Here is a 26,882-nt window from a genome sequence, read left to right on the forward strand (position 1 = left end):
TGGCCTCCCACGCGGCGGCCCCCGGGCACCCTCTCCACCCGAGCTCTCGTCCGCTGAGCGCTTCCTCGCCGCGGGAGAGGCTCACAGGCTCGCAACGAGGTGGTTACATGAGACCTTTGTTCTCGCGACTCCTCGTTATCGCGCTTGGCGGACCGCTACCCGGTTAGCCCTAGCGCAGCGGGCGCGCGTACTCGATCGGTCTTGCGGCGAGCCTTGGCCCGTAAGCGCTGTGACTGTAGCACTGAGCTGTACCTTGGGTGAATAAACCCGTGTTTGTTGGCGATCTGACTCCGGAGCCTTCTCTGCGCCGTGTCGGAGAGTCGACGAACCCTGCCGTAGCGCCTTTGTGCGTTGCGGAGTGGAGGAGCGTCGTGCCCTTTCCCGACCGTCGCTCGTAAGGTAAGCCTTGTGCAAACCCATCTCCACATAACTGGCGCCCAACGTGGTTTCGGCATGGCATCAGAGCAGGCCCCTTCACGGCCCTCGTTCCTGCCTGACCCCCTGGCTGCGGACTTATCGTCCTTCGGAGCGATCCCTTGCTTGGAGCGCCCTAGGTGATGTCGACAGCTCGGATGTGTACGCTAGTCCCATATAGCCACGCCAGTAACGGGTTTTATCAACTGTTTGAGACGCGCGGGGAGCAGGTGCCTACTAGCCCCTCCGGCGTGCTGTCTCCGCTCGCTGGCCTTTGTCCCGAGCTCAGTTGTGCCCAACGTGCCGCATCGGAGCCACCCGGCTTAGGTGCTCGCACGAATACGCTCGCCGGCCTCCCTTTGTCCCGAGCGTCGTTCGTCGCGCCATGTGCCGCATCGGAGCCAGCCTGCTTAGATGCTCGCACGAATACGCTCGCCGGCCTCCCTTTGTCTCGAGCGTCGTTCACTGCGCCATGTGTCGCATCGGAGCCACCCTGCTTAGATGCGCGCACGAATACGCTCGCTGGCCCACCTTTGTCCCGAGCGCCTTTCTCGGACGAATATGCCGCGGTGCAGCCTTCCCGATATGCCGTAGGCGCGAGCTCGCTCGCTGGCCTTCCTTTGTCCCGAGCGCAGTTCGGTGTCCCGTGCGCCGTAGCTGAGCCTCCCTGCCTCGCTGTTGGTGCAAATTGCTCGCTGGCCTCTCCTTGTCCCGAGCGCTGCTGGGAAGCAATGTCGAGCGCGAGCCTCCCCGCTCAGCCGACAAAGTCGCCGCGCGTTCCGACTACCGCTTGCCTCGTGCACATCCGTGCGACATTTTCGACGTACGTGAGCCACCCCGCTCCGCCGTCGATCCGTCTGCCGGTCGTGTGGGGCCTCATGCGCCTGTCGAAGCGGCAACCCAGCTCTGCTCATTGCCGTTTACTGGCCCCATTGGGTCGGTTGTGCATTGAGCGGACCACCTGTCCGTTGGTCCTTTTTGCTCTCCGGAAGTTGGCGTTAGCGTACGTGCCGTTTGCCGTGGAGACGCACAATCCGGCTTAAGCGCTTGTGCGAGCCATCGGGCCGCCTCGCGCGCTGGGCGTTGACATGGGAGTGGTACCTTGTTCTGCGCTACCGGAAAGGGAGTTCAAACGTGGTGGCGGACGCCTTGTCGCGAGCCCCCGTTTCGGCGTTTGATCCTTTGGTCCGCCACTCCCGTGAGCATTCGCACCAAGTAGAAGCCGGAGCCTCAGTCTCCAATGGCTCAAAAGGCGCGAACCTCATGCACTTAGTAGAGACCGGAGCCTGTGTCTCCAATGGCTCGAAAGGCGCGACCCCCGACGGCGAAGCGATCCTCGGATTGCCAGCCCTGGGAGAGGACGTTTACCTGGTGGATCCCGTTACCTCATCGGGTATTCAGCGGGCAAGAGCTGCTAAAGGCTCAGCAGAGCGATCCATTTTGTAAATAGCAATCGTTGACAGGCTCAAAGAGCCGAGCTCCCATGAGGAGCGGGGCGGCAAAGCCGCCGGGCGCACCCGGACAGCTGGTATTGCTGTTGGCGCCAAGTGCCACGCAGCTTGTATTGTTGCGGGCATGTGGGATCCGTATCTGCTTAAGCAGAACGACCCGTTTTGAAAATAGAAATCGCTGACAGGCTCCAAGAGCCGAGCTCCCAAGAGGAGCGGGGCGGCAAAGCCGCCGGGCGTACCCGGACAGCTAGTATTGCTGCGGGCACGTTGGATACGTATCTGCTTGACGCCGATAAAGCTCTCCTGCGCTACATCCCATCTGAAGAGGCTCCTCAGGAGTCTTTCAAGGTGGTGATACCCCGCAGTCTAAGAAAAGCCACCCTGAGCTATTTCCACGACTCGCGGGTGGCCGGACATGCGAGTGGCCTTAAGACTTTCCAAAAGTTGTGCCGCTCCGCTACCTGGCCAGGCATGAAGCGTGACGCTCTTCACTACGCCCGCTCATGCCGCGTGTGCCCATGTGTGAAGCCTCGCGCGGGCAAACCCCCCGGGCTCATGCAGCCAATCGACAGCCAGCTACCCTGGCAAGTCGCGGCCTGTGACATTATGGGACCCTTTCCCAGAAGCCGGCGAGGCTACGTTTTTCTCCTGGCTGTCACAGATCACTTCACGAAATGGGTTGAACTTTTTCCCCTTCGGAAGTTAACGGCACGCGCAATCTGGGACAAGTTGATCGAGGTCTTTAACCGCTTTGGCTTTCCGGCGGAGCTGATAACGGACAACGCGTCCTACTTCACGGCCAAGGTGTTCGTGGACGCGTGTGCTGCCTTTGGCATTAAGCACCGCAAGACAACCACGTATCACCCACAGGCCAACCCGACAGAACGGATTAACCGGAACCTCAAGCCCTTGCTCGCGGCCTTTGCCCAGCAACATAGGGATTGGGATGTCTGTCTTAACGAGATAGGCTTCTCCTTGCGGTCCACGGTGAACCGTTCGACTGGGTACACGCCCGCTTTCCTCAACTTCGGGAGGGAGCTGCCAAACCCCATGGACCGCGTTCTGCGGACCGGCAGCGGGGCGTGCGCCACGAAAGCCGGCCTTTCCGGCTACGAGGCTGAACTGCGCTCACGGATGGACGCGGCCCTTGACCTGGCCCGTTCCAACCTGGCAAAAGCACGAGCTGGACAAAAGGTCCAATACGACCGGTCACATAGGGACGTGCACTATGGTGTCGGCGATCTCGTCCTCAGACGCAACCATGTCTTGAGAGACGCCGCCAAAGGCATCTCTGCCTCCCTGTCGGCCAAATGGTTGGGCCCGTACCGAGTGGAGACCAAAATGTCCCCTCTGGTATACAAGCTGGCTGACTCCCAAGGGAGACCAGTCGGCGGTCCAGTTCACGTCTCGGACCTCAAACCTTTCGTTGCCCGTAGCAACGACTGGGGAGAGGGGGAGGCGGTCAACGAACCGCAGGCAAACCGTGATACGGCTGGTCCCAGGCCACGCCACCGGTACAACCTACGGAAACGCACCTAGGCAGGTTTTCTCCCACCAGCTGGTAGCCGGACTTTATTCCATACCATGCCGATGAACGGAGAGACACAGCTACGGTGCGAAGGCGCACGTTGAAGTCATGACAGGCCCTTTTGGCCTAATATATCCTCTCTTGCTCACCCGCCTTCTGACGCGCCTAGTCAGCTTTCTCCCACTAGCAGGTAGCTGGACTTCATTCCCTACCATGCCGGTGAATGGAGAAATGTAGCTACAGTGCAAGGGCGCACATCGAAGCGGTGACAGGCCCATGTGGCCTAATATACCCTCTTATGTGTTGCCCAAGCCTCAGCCTGGCAAACGCCCCTTTATGGGCTGTCAGTCAGGCGGGCAACTTCCTTGGCACGCCGGCTATGCCGGGGGGCATTCCTGTCTTTCACCTTGTGTCGTCCAGTCTGCTCCCTGCGCCTGGCTCCACTGTGCTACCAGTGTTGCTGACCACGAAGCCGGCTGTCCCTGGCCTTACCATGCCAGCCTGTTGCTGACCTCAAGGCCTGCTGCTCCTGGCCCTTCCGCCATGACTGACTCCTGCCTCTGGGGGCCACGAACCCGTGCCAGCCTTGCCTCCTGCTGCCTAGGCTGCCGCTAATTGTGGCTGGCCCCCCATCAGGTGCTGACTCCAGGCCGAGGAGGGTCACTCCGGCTGCCGCTGCTGGCCTGGTTACCGGTTATCCCGGCCTGCTGTTCCTGCGCAATCCGGGGAGCCCAGTGACTTCTGTGGTGGCTACTGCGCCGAAATGCCAGCCACGCCTCGCGCGTTCCTGGCTGCTCCAGTCCGGCGGACCTCGAGTGTTGCTGGCTGAACCATGGTGCTGCCCTGCCCCGTCCTTCCTGGGCTGCTGACTCTTCCACCTGGCAGGGGGTCCTTCCAGTGTGCGGAACTTTGGTGGCCAAGGCAAACCTCTGGCTTTGTGTCAAGAGAAGCGACGTCTTCGCCTTTCGGACTGCTGGGGCCCCTTTCTCCCTGTCGTGGTCCTGAGGAAGACGACGACACCCTCTTGGACTTTGCCCCGTTGGCTTAGCCCTCTTTGGCTGAGTCAACCTTGCCACTCGGCCTCGGTCAGCCACTTAGGAGGCTGGCCTCGGTCTTTAGGAGGGGGGAATGTGGGGATCGAGGTGCCTTCCTGCGCCTCGTCTCCCAGCTCGCGCGCGGCGCTTAGCTCGATCCCCGGGAACCGCCGCCGTAACGGCAACATGGCGGACACGGCTAGCGCGCCGGACTTACTTTCCCGCGCAAACCGTGCTTCTCCCCCCCGGAATTGGGCTTGCCCCGCGAGAACACGTCACCGGGACGCGCCCTGATTGGGCTCCCGCGCGGCGGCCCCCGGGCACCCTCTCCACCCGAGCTCTCGTCCGCTGAGCGCTTCCTCGCCGCGGGAGAGGCTCACAGGCTCGCAACGAGGTGGTTACATGAGACCTTTGTTCTCGCGACTCCTCGTTATCGCGCTTGGCGGACCGCTACCCGGTTAGCCCTAGCGCAGCGGGCTCGCGTACTCGATCGGTCTTGCGGCGAGACTTGGCCCGTAAGCGCCGTGACTGTAGCACTGAGCTGTACCTTGGGTGAATAAACCCGTGTTTGTTGGCGATCTGACTCCGGAGCCTTCTCTGCGCCGTGTCGGAGAGTCGACGAACCCTGCCGTAGCGCCTTTGTGCGTTGCGGAGTGGAGGAGCGTCGTGCCCTTTCCCGACCGTCGCTCGTAGGGTAAGCCTTGTGCAAACCCATCTCCACAACTGAGATAAACTGTCACTGGAGCAGGCCTGCGTAACGTCTGGGTTGCTATCCCTGAATTGCTGAGGTATCGCGTGCTCGACCTGTTACACAATGAACATCCAGGGGCAAGTCGCATGGAAATTCTGGCTCGCAGTTTTATGTGGTGGCATGGAATTGACACCAAGCCAAAGAAGAGTACGTAAAAAAAAATTTGGCTGAGGTTTAACTCTTGTAAACCTAGTTATCACGAGTGAAAGGTCTCTTTGGCTTGGTTTTGCAAAGACTATGCACACAGTGTTTCATTAATGCATGCTTCTGTGCTTGGTAAGCTTTTCTATAACGTGCTAATCTGCCCTCCCTTTGCTCCGGTGTTTCAGCAGCCAACTTTGCTTTTGCTTGAGATTTCGCAACCTGCTGTCTAACTATATCTACTGGAAGATTGGATACAGCCTGTCGCTTCAGCTGAAGCGCATGCACAGACGGCCCAGCCAGTGCACCATCCATAGCGAGATTGAGCGACAAGCACCGGCGAAGCAGCCGTTAAACCCTCGCATAGTAACGTGGTACCATAGTGGCGAGGCTCTGAGCGAGTGCAGCTGCGACGCCTCTCCGCAGCGGATCACGTGGCGTGACGTCACACCTGCCACACTTGCGCTCCAGCGGCTCGCGCTCCGGCAGCTCAAGGTTCTTGCAACACGATGAATGACCTTGCGAGACATGGTGTAGTAGAGCTTTCACTCCATAATGCAAAATATGCCAGGCAGTGCAACCCGCAGCCCACCCTGTACCACTTCATCCATGGAGTTATCCTACTAGATGCCGGTCACGTGTGCATGTAGACTTTGCTCAAACGAAGCAAATGTGTTTTTTGTTCTTTGTGACACATTTTCCAAGTGGGTTGAGGTATGGTCAATTTCGTCCACTTCTACTGCAATGACAATGCAAAAGCTTTGAAATGCTTTTGCAGCTTATGATTTTCCGGAAACGTTGGTAAGCGATAATGGGCCACAATTTACTGCAACCAACTTTGCAGACTTCATGGCCACCAATGGCGTGAGACATACTCGCGCTCTTCCTTATCATGCAGCTTCAAATGGCACACCCGAACGAACCGTGCAGACTATGAAACATGCTCTGATAAGGCAAGTGTTAGAAAGCAAATCGTGAGGTGCACGTTATTCATTCCAGGAATGTTTTGACCATTTCTTGACAGCAACCCACCCAGTAGCGTGACAGCAAAGACACCATCTGGGAATTTTTTTAAGTGACAACCATGCACAAAACTAGCATTGCTGAAACCAGATTTTTCGAGAGCAATGCACACCAAGCAGTAGGAACTGAAAAGAACAGCGAGATAGGTGTCACGGGAGTGAGCGTTTGTTTCATGTTGGTGATCAAGTGTTTGTGAAAACTGTGCGCAGTGAATGTGCCTTGTGGGAGGAAGGTGTTGTGCAGAGAGTTGTGATTGCTGTGATGTATGTTCTGAAAGTGCGCGAACTCCGGTTTACACATGGCGACCATGTGCAGTCACGTCATGCTGACCCGGCAACAAGCCTGGAATCGGTGTCAAGACTCAGAAATCTTGTAACGCAGCACAGCGACATTGCAGCAGAAAGCACGTCATCGGCCGCAGCAAACGGAGCCAAAACAGACAATACAGCTAAACTGTCAGCTGATGATCCAACACATCCAGTTCAGCAAGCTCAACAGCCTATCCCACCTGTCAGCAAAGACTGCCCAAAACCATTAGCGGCGTCTCCACCATTAACGTCGATGTCACAGCCGGAGGCACGGTTAGCTACACTGCCAGCGAAAAAGCAACCTCTACAGCGCAGCATGCAAACCAGCAAGCCGCCGGACCGTTTCAAGCACAAGTACATTCCAAAATAAACATTCTAAAATGATAGAGAGAAGGAAATGTGATAACATGCAGAGCATGCTACTGCGTCAATATTATCTAATGTGTGACGTCACACCTAGCTATAAAATGCACGCGCCTTGTGAATAAAGGTGTTCTTTATTCCTCACTTTCCTGACGATTAAGCCCTGTAGCCCGACGGAGAAGACATAAAGGGAGTTTGTCTTATTTGACACCAAATATTTCAACTGGAAAGCCAGACTGTTTATGGTGACAAAAGATAAAAACATGAAAGCAGAGGCCGAGTGTGCCACTCACCGCTTGGCTTGCGCAAGGAGCCAATGCGGTCAGTGAGATGTTTCCGATGTGAAAACTGATCCTGATCAGAAAGCTGAAGTCACTTAAAAGTGCATTTCGAAATGCAACAGTGCTTAAGAGGAAGCATTAGCTCGGGCCGAACTCAGATGCCACCTGCTCAAATAAATGAAAAACACAAACGCTTTGCTGAAATTTTTGGTCGATTTTAATGAAATTTATTGCATTTGACAATTTCGATTTAGGGCCTGAATGATTTAAAAGGAATTTTAAAAAATTGGTAACCTTGAAAAAAATATAAGCACGAAGTTTACAAATCCGCAGCTCTGTACCTAGAACAGATATTATATTCTGTAAACTGCATCCATTAGAGCATCCAAAGCAGACAAATTTTATATGTCAATTTATATTGTTATGAGGAGTATTTACTCAACAGTAAACGGCTAGCATTTGTCTAGTCAAGACTGCACAGAATGCACAGGTTTCAGCAGGTTTTCAGTCCGTCAGGAGAGCCTCTGACCCAGCCCCACTACAACGTCTTTGTCTTCGCCATTGCTCGTGTCATTATCCCCGGCCGGTGAAGCACCGTCCCGGTGCTTGTGGTCAAAATGGGTTATCGCAGTTGTAACGCTTGAGGAGAGAAACATGTATGATGTCACTTTGTGGTGTGGCAGTCGATGAGGTGGATGCCATGGGAGTTATCTCATAGGTGACAGGAGTCACCTGGCGCAGCACGCGGAAGGGCCCGACTTACAGCGACATTACCTTTTCACAGAGTCCAACACGACAGGATGGGAGCCAGAGGAGGATGAGAGAGAGCCCGGTGGAAAATTAGTATCCTGGTGTCGACGATCGTAGATGGACTTTTGTGCAGTCTGCAATGACGAGAGCCGAGCGTGGGCTTTGCTTCTTCTTTCTGGGGTTTTACGTGCCAAAACCAGTTCTGATTAAGAGGCACTCCGTAGTGGAGGGCTCCGGATTAATTTTGACCACCTGAAGTTCTTTAACAAGCACTACAATGCAAGCACATGGGCGTTTTTGCATTTCGCCTCCATCGAAATGTGGCTGCCGTGGCTGGAATTCGATACCGCGATCTCGTGCTCAGCAGTGTGGGCCACTGTGCACGCGATGAGCACACGCGTGATGACATCTTGCACATAGGAAGTTGTTGACGTGGAGGCCGGATCAGAAGCGAGCAAGGTGTCAAAGGGTAATAAGGGATGGCGTCCGAAGAGAATATAGAAAGGTGAGTAGCTGGCAGTTTCATGATGCGATGAGTTGTATGCAAAAGTGACGAACAGAAGGGCAACGTCTCAATAGTGGTGGTCATCAGAAACGTACGTTGAAAGCATGTCGGTCAGCGTGCGGCTGAGGCGTTCAGTGAGTTCATTGGTTTGAGGGTGATATGAGGTGGTGAAGTTGTGACGAGTAGCAAATGATCGAAGTAGATCGTCAACCACACGAGACAGGAAGCAGTGACCACGATCTGTGAGTAGGTGACGTGGAGCACCATGTTGGAGGATGGCGTCGTACAGTAGGAAGTCGGCTACGTCTGTGGCGCAGCTAGTTGGCAACACTCGAGTAATTGCACATTGCGTGGTATAATTTGTAGCGACTGCAATCCATTTACTGCCTTTCGTGGAAATTGGAAAGGGACCGAGCAAGTCCAGGCCCACTCGATAAAACGGCTCGGTTGGAACGTCAATTGGCTGAAGGAGACCAGCAGGTTGAGTCGCAGGTTTCTTGCAACGCTGACGCAGGTCACAAGATGTTACATAGCGGCAAACGGAACGATAAAGGCCCTTCCAGAAAAAACGTCGGCGTATACGATCATAAGTTCTGGAGACGCCTAAGTGCCCTGAAGTTGGGGCATCACGAAACTGAAGAAGGACATACCTGCGCAGTGACGCGGGACAACGAGTAGGAGTTCAGTGCCATCGGGGTGCATGTTGCAGCGGTAAAGAACGTTATCCTGAAGCGAGAACATGTTCAGTGATGGATCGAGGGTGCCGGATTGCAGACGGCCAATAAGAGAAAGCAATGATGGATCTCTACGTTGTTCGTCGGCCACATGGGTGAAGACTGTTATTGCTAAGACATAGGTGTTGGAACCTGTTTCGGTGGAGTAGGATGGTTGATGACGATATTTGGTGTTTTGTGGCGCAAGGACCAAATGTGGCCAAAGAGCGCCAGACAATGAATGGTATGTTTGCCATGATCAGTGAGCTCCGATGATAGGATGCTATGTGGCTGTAAAGGGGCCTAAGGACAAATGGCGGTATAGAAGCGTAAAAAATATATCGAATAGAATTAGGGCAGTGAGGTGTGGAATGATCTGTGGGTCGTGAATGTATGAGAAATGGTCATGGTGCTAAATTTATTAGTATAAAAGTTGCACGACGCCTACCGAAGGCCTTTGTGGACAAAGACCAAGAGGTACGTGCGTTCTTTAATAAAATACCGCAGCAGTGGCCTCTGCAGAGAGGCCGTGCTACACGTCCTCTGGATAGATAACTCGGAAATCATGTATATCCTTTAAAAACGCGAGAAGTGATTGGTAGTTAAAAAGAGGTTCATTGCCCAAAAACATACATGAATGCAATGGAATATTCTGCCGTAATGGTAACGGAAAATGTTTTTTCCTCTGAGGCTCCAGTTCACGACATTGCGGGAGGACATTCAGGAGGAGTCATCACAGATAGGTGGAGCACCACCAGACAATAGGTATGCGTGTGTACTGTATGTGTGTCCTATCCTGAGTCTGCAAAGTGTAACCTGTGTGTGGCGTGTTTTCGATTCTGGCGGCCAGTGAGCGAGATGAGGCTTGATAGTATGTAGTTTGTTGCTCGTTTCTTTGTCCCACAGACGTTGCCAGTAGGCCCTGACCTTTTTCTTGATAAAGGGCTTTAGGTCCATTACAGGGACAGCTATGGGTGAAGTGGCAACGTCTGTATGAACGGATGTGGCTAGTTTGTCGGCCAACTCATTCCCTTCGATCTCACGATGCCCTGGCACCCAGCACAGCACAATTTGCTGCTTGGATGCATACACGGTGCAAATGATGGAATGGAAAGCTATAGTTACGGGGTTTCTGCACCTACTTAGAGTTTTTAAACACTTCAGCACGCTTAAAGAATCAGTATAGATGACTGCCTTGGGTATGTGTAACTGTTTGATGTGTTTAACCGCCGCCAGGATGGTGTAGGCCTCCGCTGTAAAGATCGTTGTGTTTGGGTGGAGAACTCCGGCAGCCGAAAAGGATGGACCGATCGCTGCGTAAGACACGCCAGCGTGCGACTTTGAAGCGTCAGTAAAATATTCTGGACAAGAGTATTTGTGCTGCAATTCGAGGAAGTGCATACGGATATGTGCGACCGGCGCATGCTTTGTGACATCAATGAAGGACAGATCACAGTCAATCAGCTGCCACTGCCATGGCGGCAGCTCTACAGGAGGGGGCATGACATCGTGCTCATGGAGCGACACATCCATTTCTTCGGCAAGACTTCTTACTCGCAGTGCGTAGGGCTTTCTCACAGAAGGGCGGTTAAGAAAGGTTTGGGCACTGGACAGATCGTTTATAGTTGTGTGGGTAGGGTGTGTATTACTTGAGTTTACTTTTAGGAAATACACAAAGGATAAGTACGTTCTCTGCAGATGGAGCGACCATTCATTTGATTCAGCGTAGAGGCTTTCTACGGGGCTTGTTCTGAACGCACCCGTAGAAAGGCGGATACCCAGATGGTGGGCAGGGTCCTACATCTTTAAGGCTCTCGGCGTCGCAGAGTGATATAGAATGGAACCATAGTCTATACGGGATCGGATGAGGCTCTTATAGAGATTTAATAGACATCTTGTGTCACTACCCCACGCAGTGCGAGACAACACTTTCAAGATGTTCATTGTTTTCATGCACTTGTTTCTTAAATACTTTAGATGTGGGATAAATGTTAGCTTTGTGTCTAGAATTACGCCCAAGAATTTGTGTTCCGTTTTTACAGGTAGACCCTCACCCTGCATCTCGATGTTGGGATCAGGGTGCAGACCTCTCTTTCTGGAGAAGAGGACGCATGTGGACTTTTGTGGGTTAAGCCTAAACCCATTCTCGTCTGCCCACTTACATAGTTTGTTCAAACCAAGCTGAACCTGCCGCTCACAGATTGCAAGGTTACATGAGGTGAACCCTATTTGTACATCGTCGACATATACTGAATAAAATATGTTGCTTGGGATGTACAGACGCAGAGAGTTCATTTTTATGATAAAGAGGGTGCAACTAAGCACACCACCCTGTGGTACTCCAGTTTCCTGCACATATGGTCTTGATAGGGCATTGCCCACACGCACACGGAATCTGCGGTTGGACAGATAACTTTCAATGATATTCAGCATATTGCCACGTATTCCAAAGTGTGCGAGGTCTCTCAGTATTCCGAACCGCCACGTGGTGTCGTATGCCTTTTCCATATCGAGGAAAACAGACAGGAAGAATTGCTTGTGGACAAAGGCTTCACGAATCTGAGCCTCTATGCGTATCAGATGGTCAGTGGTGGATCGGCCATCGCGAAACCCACACTGGTATGGGTCAAGCAGCTTGCTTGATTCTAAGAAATGTATCAGATGGCGGTTTATCATCTTCTCGAAGACTTTGCAGATGCAGCTTGTTAGAGCTATGGGCCGATAGCTGGATACAGACGATGTATCTTTGCCGTGCTTCAGGATAGGGATTACTATGGCCTCTTTCCAGGCAGAGGGGATCTCGCCGGAGGTCCATATAGAGTTGTACAGGCAGAGGAGGGTTTTCTTTGTTTCAGAGGACAGATTTTTCAACATTTCGTAGAGTATGCGGTCAGAGCCTGGGGCAGATTGGTTGCAACAGGTGAGTGATGCATGCAGCTCTGGTAGGGAGAAAGGTAGGTTATATGGCTCGTTCCCAGTGCTCTTTCGGTCTAGTTTTTGTTTTTCTATTGCTGCTTTGTATTTTGTAAATGCTGGAGAATAGTGTGATCAACTGGACACATGTTCAAAATGTGCACCCAGATGGTTCGCTTGGTCCTCCAGGCTGTCTCCCTGCGTGTGTACCAGGGGAGGCAGATGTGTTTGTCGTCCTCTTACTCTATTGACCCTGTTCCAAACCTCTGCCTCATCCGTGTATGAATTGATGCTTGATAAGAATGCTTGCCAGCTGTCTCTCCTGGCTTGTCAGCGTGTTCTCCTACCTTGGGACTTGATTTTCTTGAAATTGACAAGGTTTTCAGCAGTAGGAGAATCGCGAAGCTGCCTCCATGCTTTGTTCTGCTGCCTACGTGCGTTCCGGCATTGTTCATTCCACCACGGAACACGGCGTTTGCTAGAAAGTCCACTTGTTTGGGGAATACACTTAAGAACTGCATCAATTATGAAATTAGTAAAATATTCGATGGCACCGTCTATTCCGAGCGATGAAATGTCAGCCCACGAGAGCGTACTGGTAAGTGTTTGGAATTTCTTCCAGTCCGCTGCATCGACCTTCCACCGGGGGGTGTGTGGTGGAGATTCGTATTGTCTTGGTGTTCTCAGCAGTATTGGGAAATGGTCGCTCCCGTAAGGGTTTTTTATAACTTCCCAATCAAGTTCAGGAAATATGGATGGAGAAGCTATGCTGAGATCTATAGAAGAAAAAGTTTTGTTTGCAAGACAATAATATGTAGGTTCTTTTTTGTTCAGCAGACACGCACCGGATGAGAAGAGAAAGCCTTCAATTAGACGGCCTCGCGCATCGATGCGAGAGTCACCCCACAGACCACTGTGTGCATTCAGATCCCCAAGCACAAGATAAGGTACTGGCAATTCGTCTATAAAGGACTGAAATGCATGTTTGTGTAGGTGGTAATGTGGGGGTATGTAAAGCGAGCAAACGGTGATGAGCTTGTTTAGGAGAACAAGTCGAACTGCCACTGCTTCAAGTGGCGTTTGCAGCTTTAAACGTTGACACGCTATGCGTTTGTGAATTATAACGGCAACACCTCCTGAAGATGCAAGAGCATCATCGCGGTCTTTACGAAACGTAACTTACTGTCGGAGAAAGTTTGCATGTTCCGATTTTAAGTGAGTTTCCTGTACACACAGCACTTTTGGATTGTGTTGGTAAAGAAGTTCTTGGACATCGTCGAGGTTCCTAAGAAGACCTCTGACCTTCCATTGTATGATTTGTGTATCCATAATGAAAGTCATTTGGTGCTGAGTGTACTAGAAAAGGAAATATTGCTTTAGATTACAGAACCCTTTCCAGGCCCCGTAACTCGGGATTTGTCCTTTCTGAAGCGGTCGAGGGAGCCTCGCCGCTCCTTAGGTGCTTGGTGCGCCGTCGGGATGGGTGTAGTGTCCATTGCCTCTTGTGAGGCGCCGGACACGCGCTCTTGCGAGCGAGAAGTTTCGCGAGAAAGTCTCGCCGCGAAGGACGAGACATTTGCGCCCACCAGCCCGGAGGTCGATGGGGCTGCCTTTGGGCCTGAGCTGCGCCGGCTGTTGCCAGCGCTAGCAGGGGCCGGTGAGGGTGAGGCAGCCTTGACTGCACCCACCGTGGGAGCTTCTGGCGGGCCTGCGGATTTGCTACGCGTAGCGCAGGTCGTCACCGAGGACTGTTGTGGTGCCGGCAACCCTAGGGTAACCGGGCCTGTTTGCTGGTTGGGTGGAGTAGACTTAGCTCCTTCCACTCTGGGGGCAGGAGCCACAAGCGACAGCTCGCTGCGCGCGGGCTGGGCAGGTGGCAGTAGCCGCTGCGATGCTGCCCCTTGACGCGCTGCACCAGCATAAGTGGTTGTGTGGAATGGTGAGCACCTTTTGCGTGCTTCCCTGAACGATATGTTTTCACGGACTTTGAGTGTTAGAATTTCTTTTTCTTTTTTCCAGCTTGGACACGACCGGGAATATGCTGGATGGTCACCATCGCAATTAACGCAGTGGGGTGTGGCCTCACAAATGTCTGAGGCATGACCTTGTATTCCACACTTAGCACAGGTGAGTCGACCACGGCAGGTCTGTGAGCCATGGCCGAATCTTTGGCATTGGTAGCATCGCCTAGGATTTGGGATGTATGGTCTTATGGCTAATTTTGTGCAGCCTGTTTCAATGCTTTCTGGCGAAACGCTCAGTTCAAAGGTAAGTATCAGGTGTTTCGTGGGAATTTATTTGTTGTCGCATCTTATAACAATGCGCTGCACATTCGTGACATTTTGCTCCTTCCATCCTTCCAGCAGTTCGGTTTCAGACAGGTCTATAAGGTCTGCTTCAGATACTACCCCCCGTACTGTGTTCATGGACCGATGCGGTGGAACGGTAACTGGGACATCACCAAAAGTACCAAGTTTGCCGAGTCTATTGTATTGTTCTTTATCGCGTAGTTCAAGCAGAAGGTCCCCGCTTGGCATTTTGGTGACCTTGTAGCCAGGGCCTAGCGTGTTGGTCAAGCTTTTTGCAACTACAAATGGGGATATAGTTCTTGCTAGTTTTTTGGTTCTTTCACTATGTACTACCTGGAATCGGGGGAAAATGTCTTTTGGTCTGGTGAACAAGTTCAGAATCTCATCGGTGCGTCCCCTTTTCTGAGGGAGACAATCAAGAAGTCGGGGAAAATCAGGTGTTCCCATAGCAGTTTGGTGTACTTCGGCAGCAATGGCAGCCACCCACCACGGAGTCTAACAAGGGGACGCTGCAGCACTTAACGTGTAAGGCTGCAGGCGCCAGCCGTACATTGCCGCTATAACCTTATATATAAACCCAAGGGAGGGCACCTACACAAGGTTAACCCAAGCCGCCTATGGAAATTGAGAAAGTAACAGAAGAGAAGAGATGACAGGACAGTGAAAACAGAAAAATAGAGCAGAGAAAGATCGGAGAAGGGGACAGGAAAAGGCGACCACCGATTTCCCCCAGGTGGCTCAGTCCGGGGGTGCCGTCTACGTGAAGCGGAGGCCAAAGAGGCGTGTTGCCTCCGCCGAGGGGCCACAAAGGTCCGAACACCCGGCATCGGCTCAACCCCCAGGATCCTCTTTTCCCCGGACACGGCTAAGCCGCGCACGGCTACACGCGGGAGGGGCTAACCCCCATGTGCTCGGGTCCGTGGTTTCGCAACACACCAAATGCCTGCTGACGCACACGCCCCTGAGGGGTGGTGGGTAGGCAGTCGGCATCATTGTGTAACTTGCCAGATTTGTACACTACAGAGAACGTGTACTCTTGTAATCGTAATGCCCAACGGCCGAGCCTCCCTGTGGGGTCTTTAAGTGTTGAGAGCCAGCAGAGTGCATGATGGTTTGTTATGACCACTAACGGCCATCCATATAGATACGAACAGAATTTCGCGACAGCCCAGACGAGAGCTAGGCACTCCTTCTCAGTAATGGTGTGATTCTTTTCCAACTGTGACAGAAGACAACTAGCATACGCTATCACACAGTTGGCTCCGTTCTGTGTTTGGGCGAGGATAGCACCACTGCCATGGTCGCTTGCGTCGGTGCGAAGTTCTGTTCTAGCAGCACTGGTGGTGAAGTGAGGGCAGAAATCAATGATGCTGAAATCAATGATGCTAAGGAAGGTGCTTGGTCCGCGCCCCAAGAAAAAGTCGCATCCTTTTTGAGTAGGTCCATGAGGGGGCGAGCAATGTCCGTGAAGTTGAGAACCAAGTGGCGAAAGTAGGAGCAGAACCCAAGAAAGCTGCGTACTTCTTGTGTGGACCGTGGAACTGGGAACTCACAGATGGCACGGACTTTGTCAGTTTCCGGTTGGACACCAGTAGCATCGACTAGGTGTCGAAGTAATTTGATCTGGCGGCGCTCAAACGTGCACTTAGATGAATCGAGCTAGAGGCCAGCCTGGTGAAATATGTCGAGAATGGCCGACAGACGAGGAAAGTGGCTTTCAAAGCTGGGTGAGAAAACGATGACGTCGCCCACATAACAAAGACAGGTCGACCATTTAAGACTGCGTAGAAGAGCGTTCATCATGCGTTCAAAAGTTGCAAGTGCATTACACAACCCCAACGGCATGACCTTAAATTGGTAGAGGCCGTCGTGTGTGATGAATGCGGTCTTCTGCGATCGCGGTCATCGACGGCAATTTGCCAGAATTCCGAGCGGAGATCTAGCGACGAGAAATATTTGGCACCACAGAGGCAGTCAAGCGCATCATAAATTCGTGGAAGAGGATACACATCCTTCTTCTTTACCCAATTGAGATGACGATAATCGACGCAATACCACCAGCTGTTCTCCTTCTTTTTCACAAGCACTACAGGGGATGCCTAAGAACTAGAGGAAGGCTGTATCACATCTTTATCAAGCATTTTCTCAACCTCCTTTTGTATGACTTGACGCTCAGAGTGAGACACTCGGTAAGGGTGCTCGTGAAGGGGACTGGCGTCTCCAGTGTTGATGCAGTGGGCCACAACATGCGTACGGCCTAGTGGACTGTTCTCAACATCAAAAACGTCAAGGTAAAAACATCAAAACCACGGAATGCTTCACTTTGGGAAGGTAAGAGGTTGGGGGATACCATTCTGTCCAGAAGTGCCTTGGTTGGCGCCGGTATGACAGGTTGGGTCACGGTCTCAGTGTTAGCAGTGAATGAAGAAACAGTACATTCTTCCAGAGGTGACAGTTCGACTAGTGAAATTCCTTGAGGAAGAAAATGGGTCGGAGTAGAAAAGTTGAGGACTGGAAGCAAGGTTCTGTTGTTGGCAACAACCACTATAGTATGAGGAAGCGATAACATCAAAGCAGACGCATTTTTTCGGAGTCCTGTCATTCAACTTTTTTCCATACCAGAGCTTCAAGACCACCGAGATGACCATCCACAGCGCAAACACACGATCCAAAATGGACTCACCATTGTCAGCAGAAAGGGAATTTAAAAAGTCTATGTCCCTCATGCCCTCCAACTGGGGCTTCTCGAGAAAGGCCACCGCTAGTTTCGACATGTTGTAGTGAAGAAAACATTGCGAATACTTTCACCGCAGTATTACTGGCCAGAAATTATCATTTATGTTTCTACATACGTCTGCCATTGTGATACATGCCAGAGATGCAAGAAGCTAAAAAGCAAGTGATTTGGGTCACTAAAGTCTCCGCCACCTGCAGAACAACCTTTCGATCTCCTCGCCATGGACCCTATCGATGGCTTTGCGGGATACGACTTGTCAAAGAAGTTGATTCACTTTGCGATAGATAACACAACGCGTTATGTGCGGGTGTTTGCTTACAAAAGTGAGACACCTGATGCCTACATATCTTGCCTGGAAAACATCTTCGCAGCTGGAAAACCAAAGAAGTTTCTCTCTGACCGTGGAACAGGATTCATTGCAGGCAACTTCAAACAGTGCAACGGCATGAATGAACGCACAAATTAGACTATAGTGACTCGACTCAAGTGGGAAATGAATGAAGCGCCTCACAAACCATGGATTCAACATCTTTCAGAGGTCGTTCATGAATACAACAAGACTCTACCACGAAGTGACAAGATATCCACCTTCCTTTCTGATGTATGGAATACCTTCTTATCCTCTACTGTTGAACAAGCCCGAAAATCTGGACGAGGCAAGAAAGGCTGCAGTTCATAATTCCCTCGCACACCACAAAAAAAAAAACAAGGTTATATACCACAAAAAGTTTCTACCAAGTGAACTTCAAGTTGGTGACCTTGTGCTCTATGAGACACCGTGGCATCCAAACACAGGAAAACTATGTGCAGTAATGAAACGACCTTACAAAATACTCTGCAAAGTGTCCGCAATGAATTACGAGATTGACCTACCCGTGATACAGCTATGCAGAACTACTGACATTGTGCATGTCAGAAAGTTACATGGTATTACTGTCCCAGCCAACTCACCATTTCTTCGGGGGGAGGGGAAACCTGTGACGGATCACGGTCATGCAGCAGGATGACTGTGAATGAGGAAGAGGAAGCACGTGCGATGAAGAAATAAAGCCCAGTGTTCGGGTTTACATCATGGCCTTTTCGTCGCACATAACTCCTGTAACATTGTATGCATTGTTTGCCATGTTGAACAAAGACCAACAACCCCAGCATCGAACTCAATTACCTACTTAATTATCAGCTCTTGTATGTAAGTGGCCAGTTGATGCAGGTTGTCTACTTCTTATTGTGAGCGATGGCAATTAACAATGGCGGCTGGCTAGTGGTGCAGCCTACCATCACTTGGGCCCAGTCAGCCTGAAGTGTTCTCCACTAGCTCTAGCCTGGCCAATCGTCCTCTTCCTTTGCTGCCACCGCGAGCATCCAATACAGGAGCTCTCCTCACCCCAGCATGCAATGCAATAAAAGAAAGAAGCAAACTGGAACGAGCAGTCTGCACTAACAAAAGACAAAATCCAAAAGTTCAAACCTGTCCTTATAATTAATGATGAATGGATGCGAGTGAAGAAAAGCAAGATGTTGACATTCGCTTTAGCATACGCTAAAGAGGATGAAGGCGAAATCCTGTGCTCTCACGAGACATTCATTAAAGGGCTTGACATTCTGATTTGAATGCATTGTTACTTCCTATTACTTGTTTTCTTCCAACAAAGGTTGTGGGTTTGAGGGCCTTTATTAACTCTATTTTAATTAAGGTTGAGGTAATGCACTAACACATGGTAGCACCTTAATTAACTTCACCTTAAGTAAAACCAAAGGTCATGGGTTCGACTCCCACCAACGGTCGTGGGTTCAAGTGCCTTAATTAACTCTATCTTAATTAAGGTAGAGTTACCTTGGTACCACATGTGGTGGCACCATGTGGCATGGTGGAACCTTAATTAACTTAGCCTTAAGTAACACCAAATGTCATGGGTTCAACCATCAATGGTGGCACCATCAATTTATGTGCCATTGTATTTTCCGGACAGTGAAATTTTCAGCCCATGAGCCATCTAAGGCTTTCACCTTAATATATATGGCTATGTACAATGTGTGGTGTGAGGCATGACAACGAATTATGAAACTAAACCCAGTCAGTGCCTGAAGCAAATACACTTAGTAGGAATTTTGAGACTAACAACCACATTTTCACATTGGGGAGTATTGGTGTTCCACTTACCACATTCCCCAAAACCACTTCGTGTACACAGTTGGATGAAACTACTGGCTTATTCAATTTGTCACTTTCAAGGCAATCGATAAGTGACAGCACAGTTGGGCAATCAAATTCGACAGACAGTTTTTGCAAAGCATCAGCTTCCGATTTGGAGTGCTTGACATAACCGCTGAGAGGGGGTCATGTGTGATGCTGGCAGCTGCATTTGGTAAGCCACCAATAGTACTACAGTGAAGACTAATTAACACCTGTCGTGGCATTGTGGGCTGCAAAATATTGTATAATGTTTAACAAAAAGAGAGAGGAAAAAGGAGAAATGAAAGGCAGGGAGGTTAAAATGAGTGTCTATTGACAGCAGGCAAAGCATCTGTACTGCTGCTACTGGCCACAGTGTTTCACCATACTCACACAATGCTCCAAGACTGGGTAAAATTAGAAAGCTATCTCTCCTGCTCAAAGTGCAAGTGACATCTGCTGGCTGACCCAGAGGATTAGAGCAACCAAGCGTTATATGATACACCAATGTGTTTCACCAGTTTGTTTCACGGTATTAAGATTTTAGGCTAATATCTCATAAATGGCGCTAGTCTCAAGATTCCTATTAGGTGCCTCCATTGATTGGGTTGCATTCTGCAATGGCAACCTGAGTGCAGGAATCATAAGTTAAAAAGTTTGTAAGTAGGGATGTTCGAATGCTGAAACTTCCAAATTGATTACAAACATTACAGAAAAACAACCCCTAAATATCAAATTGAATCATGTTTATATGGAGTGAAACATAAATGTTCACGAGGAGTCAGTTTGGTAAAGAAACTGACTGGACTCGAATCGCTTTTCTGCATCAGTCACACTCATCACTGACAGAAACTTCTTCTTTCTGGGGTTTTACGTGCCAAAACCAGTTCTGACCAACAGAAACAACTTCAATACTGATGTACAGAATAACTTTTGTTAATAGAGAGGTTTAGCTTGTCCGGTAATCGGGTAAATGCGGGCGGACTGGTCGTTGGGGTGTGTTGGCGGAACCGTAAACGTGAGCGGCCTGTATGGTGCTGCCACCTGGTGGTGCAGAGCTCGAACAGACAAAAACCGCTAATATTGCAATATAAAAGTGTATTTTAGTTTGCTGCTGGTGTAAATTTTTGGCAGCAACACGATTACGCCACTTCCGAAAATTTACAGCAGTGAAATTGTGATAATTCAAACCGCTTCATTCTGACGGTTGTGGGGATGCGCGACTCTCATGCGTCTCCTGCAATACGCGCGTGGCCAAGCGCCGGCGGCGGTCGTGGCGGTTGCGGCGCATGTCGAGAGATGGCGCGAGTGTCGCGATGCTAATGCCACCGAACCGTGGGGTGACTTGGGAGAAAGAGGTCGAAGGCGCTTGTCTCTTTGGCTTGGGATCGGCGACCAACACGCACGAATGCTTCGCGCGTGCGCGGGACCGTCTCGAGAGGCTAAGAGCAGGACACTGGTATGGACGAACACGGATCGTTCGAACGTGCAACCGTTCGCATGACCGTACACGTGAATGACTAGGCGATGGTGTCACAGCATGGGGCGAACATATTCGCTTGCTATCGGGTCGCGGTGAGTCGGACTTCCTTGATTTGTGGCGCGCCCATGTGAATGTTCTATTGGTAGTAATTCGGCTAGTGTGTATTAGTGTATGAAAGGTGCAATAAATGCACTTTTGATTGTTTGCACTACTGCGTTGTCGTTGCTTTGTCCCAAGAGCATGTGTGAGACCCCACACGGTGTATGTGCCGCAAAATGAGTGTTTCGCAATCGGCCGGGCACATGCATTGGGTTAGGCGTCAGCCGCAATGTACGAAAAATGCTGTAAAGCGGCGCGAAATGCATTCTCTCGTGGAGTTGACACTTTATCAACTGCCTTCGGTACGTCTCAACCTTTGCCCCCACGCCATCGCGAAGATTTCCCGGACGATAGTTTCGGTTTCTTTAGCGGCTTTGCCGTTTGGCGTACATATATACATACTAATTTCGCGTCAACGAATTTCCGCCACAACAAAATTTTTCGCATGTCCCGCAAATTTCGTTGTAGCGGGACTCGACTGTATATCAAACACATCTCCAAGGGCTTCTGCAGGAATATGCAGTCTGAAAGCATTGTGTACACAAACCTCTTCACGGCATGAAGAACACTCACAGGCTCTTGAGTGGTGTAGCACAAACCTCCTCTGTCCTAGTGTGAGATCAAGCCGTCCATCGCACTAGAACTGCTCCCTTGTGAAAATATGAAAGCACCCTCGTGAAAATGTCTAGAACACGGCGCCTCCACCTCCCTACCCTCCCTGCAGAGCGTTGTGTGCACTTCCTTCCTGCTTTCTGCCCTCGCGTGCGCAAGTTGCGATTGCCTGCTTGCCGCCGCGTGCTTTTACTCGCACATGCAGCGTGAGGTGTGCCGCGATGCCGACTGCATATATTCGCCTAGAGTGTCAATTTAATTGCTATCGCAATAATAAATAAATAAATAAATAAATAAAAAGCAAGGCATATTTACATTATAATACATGAACATGTAATGTCATTCATAACTTGACGTCCAGTCAATTGAGGAGCTTGTAAATGAGAAACACGTGATTTCAGTTATGTGGGATGTTATAACAATGGTAGTAATGAGGCAAGGGCCATATGCCCCCAGAAGCATGTAGAGTGTTGTATTAGCTGCAGGAGGTAAGCGTGATAATGCAGCATTGCTCATTATTTTAAAGCGATGCAAACATGCCGATACAAGCCAAAAAATAAATTGCTTTGGCTGAATCAAGACAAAAAATTTGTATATGGGCTGCCAAAAAAGAAGGCATTCTTATTGAATTATAAGTTAAATGGCCCAGTGCATTCACTCAAAGTCGTGCCTCTGCGCAGAAACTGCAGTTCTCCTAGAGCAGAATGATCCATAACAGCCCTCACTTGCATCGGTCTTTTTTCAATTGAGACTCCAATACTTACTTATTTACGATGTCCTTATATTCAAACAAAAAACTAATACAACGGAGTGTATGTCGTCTCTCTCAGTCCTTGTCCTTCACGCTGTATGTCGTTTTTACTATAAACTAATACTATTCGGCTATCTTGAATACAAAGGCAAAGACTGTTCAATTCATATTAGAAATTTCAAACACTCGCATGCCCCTATTAATAAATGAAATTTCATTAAGAAGATTTTTCGTGGTTATCACAGCTATTGATGTTTGCCATTCCTATAAATCTTGGCCATCAAAAATCATACCTCATCTTTTTCTTTTACCCCTTACTTCTAATAACTGGAGGCGATTAAGACATGCACGCAAAGCTTGTTCTACAAGGGTACTAGCTGGTATGGCAATCCAGTCCACTTATCCCCAGAAGAAAAGAAAGGAAAAAAGAAATTCACCGATGATTACAATACTCCGTGACGTGAAATTTGAGCGCAGCTCTAAACATGTTATCATTTCTCGATATATTGGCTGGCATGGACCATCTCTCTCGTGCAGCACATTGCAAACGGAGCGAAGTGTGGAGCGATTGCCTCACTAATTGGGAGATTGCAAGATGCAGTGCGTGCGTGATGCGCGGGTGCAATTCACAGCAACCGCTGCAGACAGACCTACACTTGTGGGGATGTGCGACTCTCACGGGTCCACTGATGTTGTTTTTTCCACATAGCTCGCATCTCCTGCAATCCGGCTACTCCGCGTGGCTAAGCGCCAGCGGCGCGCGTAGGGGTTGCGGCGCATTGCGAGAGATGGCGCGAGTGTCACGATGCTAATGCCATGGAACGGCGAGGTGACTTGGGAAAAAAAGGTAGAAGGCGCTTCCGCTTCGGGTTGGGATCGGTGAGCGATGCGGACGTCCCGCGCGTGCGCCGATCCACGCTTCGCGAGACCTTCTCGCGTGGCTAGGAGCAGGGCACTGGTATGGACAAGCACGGATCGTTCGAATGCACCACTGTTCGCGTGACTGTACACGTGAACAACTAGGCGTTGGTGTGATAACATAGGGCGAACATATTTGCTCGCTATCCGGTCGCGGTGAGTCGGACTTCCTTGATTTGTCGCGCGCCTATGTGAGTGTTCTATTGGTAGTAATTCGGCTAGCGTGTATTAGAGTATGAAAGGTGCAATAAATGCCCTTTTGATTGTTTGCACTACTGTGTTGTCGTCTCTTTGTCCCAAGAGCGCGAGTGAGACCCCACACGCTCAAGCAGCGCTTTGTTTCATATATGGTTATCGGTGGCATCATCGGTGAAAAGATGACGCGCGCTACTCTGGCGCCATCTCTAGCCATCACCACCACAGAGCCTATCTTGTGTGGGACTACGCTTTTCTTCTCACGCTTTTGCCATACCATCCTCCTCTGCTTTCCCCCTCACGCTCACTTCGCTATTGCTGTCTTTCATCTCCTGGTGCACTCTGTGTTCACTCTTTCATCCTTCGCTGTGCTCGTTCACTCGGTTACAAGGGACGCCGATACTCGCCGCAGGAACGGGTGCCTAAAAGCTGCGCTCTAAAAAAGGCAAAATACTTGATAACACCAATTTACCTTTTTGTGCTTTCGTTTCTTGAATCGGAACAGCAGTGGTTCCTCAGATGAAGCGCTACAGTCATAGATTAGGTCTGAGCTAGAGCCCTGAAAAAGAACAATAAGCAGGCTTACTTTTTGATTCCTTGCAACATGCCTTACAGGAGTAATGACACAATATTTTTAGTCTCTTTTTTATGCTTTAATGGAAGGTATGGTACCTTTGAACTGCAGAAAATGCTGTCAAGCCTTACAGCGCCTTACATAATTTAGTATAATAGCATTTATACACCCAGGCTCAGTTTTGTTTTTACTCTGTTGCGACGTTATGATGCAATATGTGGTGAGCACAATATTGCGATGTTTCAACACTTGATCTGGCTTGGTCGGTTGTCCACTATGCTGCTACATGAGGCGACAAAACTGAGCCAGAGCGAGTGTCAAAACCTACCAATGTTCTGCTCCCACGTGACCGCATACTGCATCATGACTTCAAAACACAGTATCCTCCTGGGAAACGACGCCAAAACTGGCTGTAGAAAAAGATAGTCTATTAAATTACTTACGGCACTCTAAGGCATGCAAGCATTATTCTAGAATTTAGTGGTCTAGTACTTTCATTTCACGAAAAAAAACAATAGTAAAAAATACCATGTCCGTATCTCTTTAAGATGTAATTCAGCACAAGACAGAATGAGATGTAAAAATGCAGGCTCCCAACTGAAATTCACTAAAATAACCACCTACAACAATAATCTGTACATGTACACAAACATAATCACAACTAGTTCTCACTCTCTCTCACTTTTTTCTTTTTTTAGGGTACTTATCTACTGAGTGCAGCATCGTATGCATTAACTACACAAGCGTAAGCTTGAACAGTTCATCACATCAATGATCTAAGGAGGACCTGTAAAGAACATATGTGAATAACTAGACACAAAGAAAAAACTTAAGGCACATGTGCACTTAAGATGGAGGCATCAATACACAACTGTTGAAGAAAACTATTCTGGTTAAAACTCTGTGTCATGAGTCACTGGCAAGACGTGTGATAATGTGAAAAAAGACAAAGACACCGGCGAAGAAACGGAGAAGGCACCTGCTGGCGTGAAGCGCGCAAGAAAAAATAAGAAATGAAGAAAAAGGGGAGGCAGGCGGAGATGAGCTGGCATTGCTGACGTGGTCAAGAAGCAGCTGCATCTCCAGCTGTGCTCTGGAGACGGGATGTTCGCGAGTTGGCCAGCAACAACTCCAGCTCCTGAGCCCCGACTGCATCGCCGTGGCTGTGTTCCGCAGCCCTGGTCCAGCCACACGCTGCCGTAATCAGTTGCTGTCCTGTGCCACGTCAGCGACACAACGGCCAACTGGCCCAGACCGCGTCCTGTGCCACGCGGGACTCGGCAGAAGACCGCAACCTCATCGATCTCGACGGAGGTCGACGCCCACGCTGCGTCGGAGCCACGCAGGCCAATGTCTTTTGCCACGCTGAGCCGGAGTGCAACACGACTAGCGACGGTCAGAACGTTATTTTGTTCGTGACTTCTCGTTGGTTAGTCGAGCGAGGCCTAATATGTAGTGACAGCTTGTTTGTTTATTTATCTGTATAGCTAGTTTTTGGAGTGTGTTGTGTGTGGAGTGTTTATAGTGTGTTAAGATAGTTGGCTGTTTCTTTTTCTTCATTACAATTTTTCTGTTTGAGACAAATGTTCTTCTACATATTTGCTTTCTGTCTCTGTCCGTTACTGGAGCGCTGAAATTCGTGACAGTTTGCTCTGACATATTGCTCAAGTGAACAATTACATTTAAATCTCGATATGACAAACTTGAATATGACGAAATTCTTGATATAACAAAGCATTAGCATTTTTAAACTTCTTTTCCATACTAGGACACCATGTACTTTAAACCTGAACATAACAAAGGTTGTTTATATGAGATTTCAATATAACAAAACTTCACTGCCACTGCAAAAGAATACTGAGGCAATAAATGAAAACTGCCACGGGCACAGATGGTAAAATGGTTGTATTTCAAGCGGTTGCTTGCCAACACACTTCTAAAATCACGTGGCACGTAATAGAGAGTAGTTGCTGAACTGAAGCAGCGGCTGATAAACGTGCAAAGCAGTACTAGTATTAAATGCAAGACCCTTTTGCTGTCATGTTCCATATAAAATCCAAGTGCGATGAGATTATAATGCGCCCCACATAATCTGTCCTGTAGTGGCGAGGTTAAGTTAAGAAAAACCGCGGCTTGATGCATGCCATATTCCTGCACACAAAATGGGGAGGGGGTGAGCTAGTTCCTCCTCTCCTCTAGCCCGGCCACTGTTGTACATGGTGCACCTGGGCGCATATGCTGCCTGCATGGCCTATCTTGCTGCTAATGCGTTGTCTTCTCGCGCGTTTAGTGCTGGAGGTCGACAAAAGCTTGGGTTTTGGAAAAGTGATGCAGCAAGTAGCAAATGAAGCGTTTGCTTTCCTCTGCCTCTGCTCTTCATCACACCAGCATTGTGGTAGTGAGTGTCTACAGTCGAGTGAAATATGTTCACGTTTGCCTGTGTGTGCATGCCACCATGCTTGCTAATTTAACTAGTAAGCAAATGTTTACTGATCTATATGGCCAATAAAACTAGAAACCTTCGTTAGTTGTCTAATACTCCGCTATCATTATCAATGCTTCGCCTTTAGGGCGAATGTGAGACTTTTTTACACATAGAATCAATGCTATATAAACAATGCCTAATAGCTACAGAAATTTCGAACACCATACTGGATCTGGCTTTATTCTTCGGATATGACATGCACGTGCAATGTTGCAAATGTACAACAAACGTGGTGACCGTCAACGGTGAGTTGTCACCTGTCGCCTCGATTTCATGTGATTTTAAAGCGAATCTTTCTTTGTGGTGTTCGACGGGCTTTGATGCTGAATTGGGACTGTGTGAAGATCGGTCCGCTGATAGCATCATCTCAC

General features: G+C 49.7%; 1 protein-coding gene across 1 annotated transcript in view; it reads right to left on the minus strand.

The window, feature by feature from the left end:
• Window positions 1-26,882, minus strand: part of LOC119460513 (intermembrane lipid transfer protein VPS13A) — a 1,139,096-nt gene that overhangs the window by 390,550 nt on the left and 721,664 nt on the right. Inside the window, exon 56 of the mRNA XM_037721434.2 lies at window positions 23,925-24,011. Within this exon, the coding sequence (XP_037577362.2) occupies window positions 23,925-24,011 (87 nt within the window). The remainder of the gene's footprint in view (window positions 1-23,924; window positions 24,012-26,882) is intronic.

Source organism: Dermacentor silvarum, chromosome 8 (genome assembly GCF_013339745.2).
Source record: "Dermacentor silvarum isolate Dsil-2018 chromosome 8, BIME_Dsil_1.4, whole genome shotgun sequence".
Classification (NCBI taxonomy): Eukaryota; Metazoa; Arthropoda; class Arachnida; order Ixodida; family Ixodidae; genus Dermacentor; species Dermacentor silvarum.